Here is a 10,372-nt window from a genome sequence, read left to right as displayed (position 1 = left end):
CACTTGTGTGTTTTTTCATGAAGAGACTAACTCTCTATTTATAGAGATATGAGTGGAAAGATTACCTTAGTTGTACTACCAAATGTAAATGATACTTATTACAATGTGTACTATCATTTACCTTAGTTGTACTATCAAATGTAAATGGTAGTTATTACCATGTACTACCAAAGTAAATAAGTTTACAAATGGTACTTATTACCATGTGTACTATCATTTACCTTAGTTGTACTATCAAATGTAAATGGTACTTATTACCATGTACTACCAAAGTAAATAAGTTTACAAATGGTACTTATTACCATGTACTACCAAAGTAAATAAGTTTACAACTCACTAATGGTGGGTCTAACACAATGAGTTTGTGGGTGTACCACAAATAATTTCCAACAATTATCATATCCAGATATATTATCATATCAAGAAACCTTCGACATACACTTGGGAGTGACGTGGCAGTCTCTCATTGGCCCTCCAGTTTTGAATTTACCATTCACTTCCAAACCTAAGTTTTTTTTTTAATTTCAAGAAATTTCACTTTTAACCCTCCAAAATGTTTTGTCTTGTTTTAGCCCTCTGCAGTTTTCATTTTCGACCTTTAACATTTTTTTCTAAAATTTAAGTCCTTCCACACTCCCAACTAATTTTATTTTAAACTCTCCGACCGTTTTATTTTATTATTTTTTTCTCAACCAACCTACAATGTTTTCTAAACATTATTTTTCTTTACTCACATTATATCATACATATTATTAGTTTAGTGCATAATCGTAAGTAAAAAATGAAAACTATTATATGTTTTGTCTATAATTGTAAAAGGTGTTTGGTATGTTATACGAATTATTATCTTGGATTATGCTATGCTCATTAACATTAACATTTTTATTGAAAAATATATAGTTATGTACTACAAAAAACTTCTGGAATTATCACCAAAAAGCTCATTTTTTTTACCCTTCTTGCGTGAGAGCCCAAAAAAAATAAAAATTACCAATTTGCCCTCGCAAGGAGCAAGGTGCCTTGCTCCCTTGCGCCTTGCGTCCTTGCGACCTTGCTTCCATTGGGGAGCAAGGAGCAAGGCACCTTGCTCTTTGCTCCCAGGTGGAAGCAAGGACGCAAGGTGCATCTTGCTCCTTTGCTTTCACCTGGGAGCAAGGACGCAAGGTGCATCTTGCTCCCTTGCTTCCACCTGGGAGCAAGGACGCAAGGTGCCTCTTGCTCCCAGGTGGAAGCAAGGGAGCAAGATGCACCTTGCGTCCTTGCTCCCAGGTGGAAGCAAGGGAGCAAGAGGCACCTTGCTCCCTTGCTCTCAGGTGGAAGCCAGGGAGCAAGAGGCACCTTGCTCTCAGGTGGAAGCAAGGGAGCAAGAGGCACCTTGCGTCCTTGCTCCCAGGTGGAAGTAAGGGAGCAAGAGGCACCTTGCTCCTTGCTCCCATGTGAAACCAAGGTCGCAAGGACGCAAGGCGCAAGGGAGCAAGGCGCCTTGCTCCTTGCGAGGGCAAATTGGCAATTATTTTTTTTTGGCTCTCACGCAAAAAGGGTAAAAAAAATGGGCTTTTTGGTGATAATCCCAAAACTTCTTGTATGTAGCAGAGGGGTGGCCGGCGCAACGCGTGCGACTAACCACCTTGCTTGTTAAATTCAATAATAGAAATAATATCATCCTTATTTATATTTATCTAATAAAATATTAAATTTTTATTTATAATATCATAAATCAAATAAATTTATAATATTGTATTATATGTATGTACTAGGCCGTAGCTCATTAGGCATTTGTCAGGTCCACTGGTCAAGATAAACTAACGTCTATACATTTTGATGACGGCAAGAATATTAGCCCAATATCGCACCTTATAAGCCCAAGTAGAATTGGCCCAATAATTTTTAGTAGCGAAAGAAGCACTTGAAGAAGCAGATGGAGAAAGCTTTTTGATTATTAAATTACACTCGAAAGAATCTTAACTAAGAGCTTTGCACAACAACGACATGTGAAAAGTTACATAAACTCATCTTAACAATTTTTTTGAACCATATAACACAAACTCTTCTATACCTTACATTCTCTTAAAATAACACCATACAAACTGAAACTACAAACAATCCGACAACGCCACTTGAAACCGTCTTACCCGCTCCGTTTCCCCCAGGAGTACTACCTGCAACGTACACATGAATATATCGATGATGTTTAGAAACCGATGCATGAAAATATATATTCTAGCAATTCATCTATTTATTCAATTCATTAGCTTATAATTTCATTCTTGCATTTATATAAGAACAACATAATCCAATAACACATGACTGGTATATGGGTAGGTGAGATGTAGACAAACATTTTTCTATCCGAGAATAAAAATAAGTTAATTCTCCACTCAGAGTGAAATACTCTTAAAAATAGAGAAAGTGGTCCCTCTTTCATTCTTGCATTTATATTTTGTAAAAATTTTAATCTACTAGCATCTTAAATGGTAAGACGAATTATTATAATATGCTAGTGTTTGTACACTTTTTTGACGTAATCCTAATGTTGATTAGGATTTGGTTGACTTACATGTGAATGATGGATTAGAGTGTGGTTAGCTATGATTAAGGGTGAGGGAGGTGTTTGGTTATTTAGTAGCGATTCCCCGAAGGTAGTGGGATTATGATCTCACTTTACGCCATGAAGGTATTTTCTACTATCGTATTGAGTTTATGAGTTTAGATGCATGAATCGCTTATGAGATGCCCTTATGCTGGGATAAACATCTCCTTTTATAGTGTTATTCGGGAGCTGGTCCCTTATTTCGAAGTCTTGACCGGTCTCCAAGGTGACTTTGGAGATGTTGGTGAACTTTCTATAAATGGGTGACGACGCTACAGTGCTCAAGGAAAGTCATATAGATGCCTTCCTCTTTTACCTTGGTGGCGCCGAATACTGTTTGTAGGGAATATTTTCCATATCTCTTTGTTCTATGTAGTCATGTGATGTAATGACAACCCTTTGGTGCTGGTACCTAGGATGTCTTCGTTACCAATTGCCTTCGGGAAACTGTTTTATGCCTTATGGAATTTATTCAAGATATTGGGTACACTATCAGCTAGGCTGATTTCAAAATAGGGCTCGAAAGACACATCGGGTACTTGTTTAGGAATATAACAAATTTAATTTATTGGACGAAACATGTGAAAGAAAAAAAAAACATATGTTTCCGCCTTCAGGCATCCTTTTAACACAACAACATAACCCAATTCCACGTGTGCGGATTAATGGGGAGGTGAGAAGTAGCCAATCTCTCCTATATCCTATAATCGAGAAAAGACATTTCTTCACCCCGAGTGATACACTCCAAGAGTAGAGAATGTCCTTCCTCTCTTTGTTCGACGGATAAAGATATTGCTTCTAAGAGGATCTCCGGCCAAAAAAGAAAGTAAAAAATAGAAAATAAAATACGGAGTAATAAATAAATAAATAAAATAGAATAAATAAATAAATATATAAAAGAGAGGTCATGAAAATAGTATAATCAAATTTTCATGAATTTTAAATCAGGTTTAAAGTTAAATTTAGACTCTAACCAGTCATCCTCTTAAACTAACGTACAATGATTCTGTCTTTGTTTTAGACCACTTAAAACCATGACGCACGTCATCCCCATGACACATCGCCACATCAGCGCCACATCAGCTTTCTCTCTCCACCTTCCTCACCACTTCCTCCTATAACACTCCCATAACATACCCTTCCTCATTACATACCCCACAAAATTAATTAAATAAATTAAGGTACAAGTTTTTTAGCTTTTGTACAAGTATGTGTTGCACAAAATTAATTAATTCCGTCCTGCAGTATGTCATGGGGAAGAAATGAGTGAGGGCGGGGTGGTTGAGGGCACTTGAGGGAGAGTGAGGGCGGGGTGATTGCCAATGAAGTCCTTGAGGGCGGAGCTGAGGAAGCTTGAGGGCGGAGCCCGTTAGGAATGGTCTTACACCTGTTAGAAATTAGACATCTAATTTTTTGAAAATTGTAAAAATATAACTTTGACCACGAAATTGGGTATGGACATGGCGTACTTCAATTCCATATGACCCGCTCATGTATTTATCTTTAATTAATTATTATTTTTAAAATTTATTATGTGCTTCACATAAGTTCAAATAACCTAAATGTCATTAGGACATACTTCATACTCCGTACAATATTCATATTCAATGCATCGTAAATGTTGGAGTATATTAACTTATTATATTTCATATACGTAATTCAAAATCTTACCTATTAAAAAGCCAAGCAGGGCCGATCCTGAGAATTTAAGTGCCCTGCACGAGACGAAAAAAAAAGGCCCTAACGCCGGTTTCATATAACGGGAAAAAACAAGAATGGAATGTTTTTTTGGTTAGGACCGGTTCCGAGAATTTAAATACCTAGAACGAGGTTGAAAAAATGGCACTTAGGCCCGAATTCGATTTTTACGTGTTAGAATTTTAGCGGACAATTGCAGTAATTTGCAAGGATTTAATTTGGCTATATTAGATATGAATACCCAAGAAGCCAAGATACTTCATTGTTTTACCTTGGTTGATGAAAATTATTTCCATTATATTACGAAGTATTTATATTTATATAAATATAAATTAGACTGAAATAGAAATAGACTAGAAATTTAACTAAAAAACAACTAGTCGTGTGTATCATACCAATATAGATATTTAAGTTGTGAAGCTTAAAAATCAATTCAGTCTATATTGAAACAAATACTCGTAAGACAGTGCTTTTATTTTATACGAGGCTATTGATTATGAGAATATATAGTGTTAGTATCCAGTACATGATATCCATATGTAAACGAGTAAATTCGTTAGTTGGAATCATGGAAATCTAAACAAACCTTTTTTTCATCCCACATCGGTTCAAACAGAGATAAAAATAGACTATAAAATCAAAGGCCCTTACTTGTGATGCAAAGATTAAAGTTGGGCTTATTACTTTAGGCCTGATTTTTATCTTAAATAAATACCAAGATTTAAATTGGGCTTACAGTTGGGCTGTAGGCTTGATTTCTATCGTACACTTTTAAAATGATTGGGCCCCTAAAAAGGCCCCTAAAAACATTGGGCCGCAAATTCGCACTCCTTCGAGGCCGGCCCTGAATTAGCCAAGAAAACAATTGTTGTACCATAAATATAAATAATAAATAAATAATAATTAATAATAAAAATAAAATATCAAAAGAATGAGAAACAAGGAAAAATATAAAAATGAAAAAACAAGTCTCAGTCAATAGTGAAGGGCACCACCCAACAGAAATAGATGACCTGTTCCACGTTCCAAGTCAGGTTCCAAATCGTTGGTCAACACAAGACCAAAAACAAAAGATAAAAATCTCTCATGGAAACCACAAATTTCTTTTGTGAACAAAAATCACCTGTTCACACTTAAGTCTAGAATATGTAGTTGATAGGTTTTGAATGTTAGCCCTTTTAATGAAAATATTTTCAATCTTAAAATGAATTTTCTACCATGCATATGTTATCTATCAACTTTGAAAAATGAGTAACTTTTAAATATTTTGTTAAATAATACTCCCTCCATTCTATTTTTAATATCCTTTAGAAAATGTGTTTGATTAAGATATTTAAATGGATGTCACTTCTACTCTTCTATTCAAGGAAACCAATAAAAAGTAACAAAAGATGGTAGATTTAGGAATTTGATGATTATTAATAGTTTCTTTTTACGCAAATAGACAATTAATTTGAGAAAAAAAATAGTAATACAAAGATGAATAAAAAAGTGTGTGTGACGGACCACCGAGCTAGTAACTGAGTGGTAAAAAGCTCCATGTTGTTTGCAATTATATATACGTGAAAAAACACTGCAGGTTTGCAGTGGTGATTTCAGGATTATAATTCAATGGAGTTCCAATTTTTTTTTCAATACTAATTATATTAGAATCTTATTTTAGTGATACTTTTCCTTCAAAGGAAATTATAAATTCGAAAAATATATGGGGTCGAGTAGAATAATTTAGTGGTATCCTATAAAATTTAAAGGAAAAACTATGGATTTGAAAAATATATGCGGTCATACATTTAAATTTAGTGGTGTCCTATATACAATTTACAGAGTATTTTCTACTAAAAAATTTCAAACTGGCGGTGTCACGTGACCCCACGGGTCTATACATAGAATCGCCTCTGCAGGTTAGAATCCTTGAGGGTAGGTTTTCTCAAGAGTTCTGTTGTGGTGACAATGTACATGCCGTAAGCCACTAGGTTTAACCCAATGAACACATGGTACGCATTGAGCGATGGTGTGTGGGGAGTTTCTTTCTAATGCGTGTGTAAGTGACATATAATCGCGAATGTGATTAAGTCTCCTCTGGGTGATGCTAAAACTCTCGTTCTAAAAAAAGTGTGTGTGACGGTTGTGTGTGACGGTGGGAGTAAAACGTATAGCATCGGGCATTCGGAACATCAAATTTCAAATCAGTCAGAAAAGCATGCGGAACATGTTAAAAAGGTAAGGGAATGGTCCCAATCACAATACACGGGATCAAAATCCAACAAGGAAACTGCATTCTATATTTCAGCATTTCATTTCCCATTGACTTGTAAACTTATACTGGAATTATTGTTTACAATTTATATTTATATATGATATATAATATATAATAATATATAATCTATATCTATATCTATATCTATATCTATATCTATATACAATAACAATTTACAATTTACAATAACAGTATTAATATACAAATATCAATGTAAAGATTTTTTTATTATTTTTTACTAAAAAGAAAGAATGTATAAAAAGTACACACATTATCAAATCGATGAAAACGACGTCATAACAAAAAATAATATAAAAGTAATCAAAAGCCATTTCAAACTAAATAAAAACTCAACCATACTCAGTGGATTAATTCTATTATTACGTGTCACTTATTATAATCAATTTAGTCATATATTAATAGTATATCATAAATAATATATTGTCATTATATTATACACTTTCTCAATTTAAGGTAAACCACAACGAATACAAAAAACTTAGCCATGTATCATAATTATGTTACTACAGTACAGTATTATTTAAGCTTCAAACATATAATTGTTCCTAACGAATAAGTAAAAAAATAAAAAAAATACGGAGTATGTGTTAATGATAAAAGTGTAAAACGTGATGAAAGTACGTACCTGGTGGAGGTTGGGTGGATCCACCTGGAGCTTGAGCTGCATCAACATTCATTTATACAAAGTTAATTAATATATTAATATTAATTAAAATTATAATCAAAATTAATTAACTACCATATAATTAACATAACTAACCATTGTTACAGGCACTAACATCAGATGAAATATCGCACAAACGAGGAAGACGAAGAGCTTGATCGACATTAATTCCAAGTCCAGACAAAAAGGAAGGATTCTGATACAAGTTACACAAACATTGTAAATCGTTAGCCACAGCTTCTTTGATTGGATCACAACATGAATTTGGGGGTTTTGTGGTGGCGTTAAGGTACTCGGCACACGGAATTAGCTTCGAAGCACATGTCTGATCTTGCGCTTCAGCCGTCGATATCGCTACGGCCATTAACAACAGCGCAATTAGAGCAGTCATCGATGAAGAAGTTGCCATATTTTTGGTTTGAATTTTTTTGTTAGTAATTGAGAAAGCGTGTGGTGTGAATGTGTGATATATATAGCCATATAGGAAGGTCGTTGAGAGTTGGAGAAATTTCAGCAGACACCGTATAGTATTTTATTACTCCGTATATTTTACTCAGTATATTTTGTTCTATTAAAAATTAAAATATTATATTATATTATATTATATTTATATTTATATTTATATTTATTATTATACGTTAATTAATTAACCCTTATATACTAAAACTCATGCCTAACTATGTAGCTTCAATTCATTTGCATTGTAGTTTTTAGTTTGCATTCACACTACAACCGATCCCTCAAATTCAACTCAATTTACACAACAGCCCTTCAAGTTTACAATTTTTTAGGAGTAAAAACCCTTATATACTAAAACTCATGCCTAAATATGTAGTTTCAATTCATTTGCATTGTAGTTTTGAGTTTGCATTCATACTACAACCGGTCTCTCAAATTCAACTCAATTTACACAACAGCCCTTCAAGTTTACAATTTTTTAGGAGTAAAAAGTGTAAACATATAATTTTATTAAAATAAAAGAAAATAACTCCCCCAGAATTTATACGGGTTCTATCTTCTCGATCGGTGCGAGTAAAATTTTTTCGAGACCACCGTTCAACTCCAAAAAGTCTCACGAACCCAACGGGACTAACTATACGCAAAATGGACACTTTTTAAAAAACGCTTAACACAACGACAACCCGTATCTTTCTGTTCGCCGCAAGTTAAATTTTTTCGACAGCCTTGTTACACTCAAAAAAATTTTATGAACAAAACGAAACAAACTACGTTCGAAACAGACACTTTTTAAAAAACGATTAAGACAACGACATCGAAAACGACGCTTAAGACATAAGCCGTTTTCCCCTCTATAAATACGCAACGCTACGTTAAATATGAATACACAAGCCGAAAGCCCCCGCCGCATCGCGCGGGCCGGATCCGGACTAGTTATTATATATATATATATATATATATATATATATATATATATATATACGTCAGTACTTCGCGTTATTAAAATCATTAAGAAGATTTTGTTGCGGGATATTGCCAAATGGCCGATTACCTCGAACGTTTTGAGGCAAATTTGAGCTCGAATCGGGCATATTTGGATACCCGAAGTTGTAAAGATTACCGAAACCTGGCTCATTATGATCGAGATTTTGAGACGTGGTTATGAAATTTGAAATATTATAGAGAGTGTTTTTCATAAAAGTGATAGAAATGAAAGTGTTGTGTGAAAAATATGAATGAGATGTGTTGTATTACCAAAATAATTATCAACCGCCAAGGCCAAACTTCAATCGAAATCAAAACATTCTTTACAATCCAAATGGACTCAACAATAACTCGTACAACCAACAAGGTCCGAATAACCAACCAACTTAAAACAACACTTTCAATCAACAAAGACCTAGCTTGTATAAACCACCACAACAAACCGAAGAGAAAAACTTAGAGCATCTGCTACTACATTTGCTTTCTCGGGATGATATCGAATTTCACAATCATAGTCATTTATCAGCTCGACCCACCTACGTTATTCAAAGAAACCAACTCCTAACAAAATCCCTAGAAAAAGGTGCATCATCTTTATTATCATTATCATTTTTATTATATTATTACTAGCTTAATACAGTAAATACAGATTGGACAAACACTGTACTGCGACTATTTCAATGGTTCAAACATACATAAGTTCATTAGTTTAATATATATATATATATATATATATATATATATATATATATATATATATATATATATATATATATACATATACATATACATATACATATATATATAACGTCCTCCCAATAGGGTCTGGAAGAAACGTTACTAATATCAAATAAACCAACATATTATAATACGAGAACAATACTAAATGATAAAATTAACTGGAATGAGTACGCAGCGGAAAATGAAATGTCGTTACAAAAGAAATATGTAATTGTTTAAATGCAGTAGTAATAAATGCGATAATCTCTTGATCCTATGTCCAAGTAGCATCACATAAGCAGTAGATAGGAAAGCTTGAATTAAACATCACCTGAGACAAAACATGCTAAAGTGTCAACCAAAAAGGTTGAGTGAAGTTCATAGGTTTAACAAAAGTAGTTATCGTTGTTTTTAGACCACAAGATTTAGTTGTAAAGTTGATCTCCCGCAGGATCAAAAAGTAGATCTCGCAGATCCAAAAGTTATGCCAGTGCGTGATATTTAGACTAAACATTCAAGTTTGCCCCATGACAAGTTGTGTCTGTCCTTGTCGGTTTAATTTCATTATCAAGTAATACAAAGACTTAGTCAAATGTATCGGGGACGTTACTCCCGATAGGCCTACCCCCAATAAATAAGCATGCCGCAGCACTTAAAAATATCACTGTAGGGACTTAGTCGGACATAGCCGGGTATAGCATAGTTTTAACAGTTGGTACTTGTGTCTAAATTGTAAATAGTAAAAGCAGCATGTGTCTCACCCCAAAAAGTTAAATAAGTTTGCTAGCAATAAAGAGTGGGGCTATGAATTCACCTTAGTAAGTAGAGAGAGAGTTATTCCTCAGAATAAAGAGTTGAACGAGTGAGCAGGAAAGTCAACCTATTGACATTTAAGAGTAGTTAAGTGTTTTGCCCATGTTTAAGTTTAAGTATGTGTTTAAGTATAGTTTGTTTTACTAAGTTTCTATTCCTAGTAAGT

At 33.9% G+C, this 10,372-nt stretch overlaps 1 protein-coding gene across 1 annotated transcript; it reads right to left on the bottom strand.

Annotated features, from left to right (window-relative positions):
- Positions 1 to 1,951: 1,951 nt before the first annotated feature.
- Positions 1,952 to 7,677, bottom strand: LOC139852696 (non-specific lipid transfer protein GPI-anchored 7-like). Its single transcript, XM_071842024.1, has 3 exons — positions 7,327 to 7,677; positions 7,192 to 7,227; positions 1,952 to 2,159 (listed from the first exon to the last, which is right to left on the bottom strand). Exons 1-3 carry the CDS (start codon positions 7,637 to 7,639, stop codon positions 2,068 to 2,070), a joined length of 441 nt encoding a protein of 146 aa, XP_071698125.1. The 5' UTR covers positions 7,640 to 7,677; the 3' UTR covers positions 1,952 to 2,067.
- Positions 7,678 to 10,372: the final 2,695 nt, after the last annotated feature.

Source organism: Rutidosis leptorrhynchoides, chromosome 6 (assembly GCF_046630445.1).
Source record: "Rutidosis leptorrhynchoides isolate AG116_Rl617_1_P2 chromosome 6, CSIRO_AGI_Rlap_v1, whole genome shotgun sequence".
NCBI lineage: Eukaryota > Viridiplantae > Streptophyta > Magnoliopsida > Asterales > Asteraceae > Rutidosis > Rutidosis leptorrhynchoides.
The sequence above is the reverse complement of the archived record's forward strand: the minus strand, read 5'-3'. Positions and strand labels throughout refer to the sequence as shown.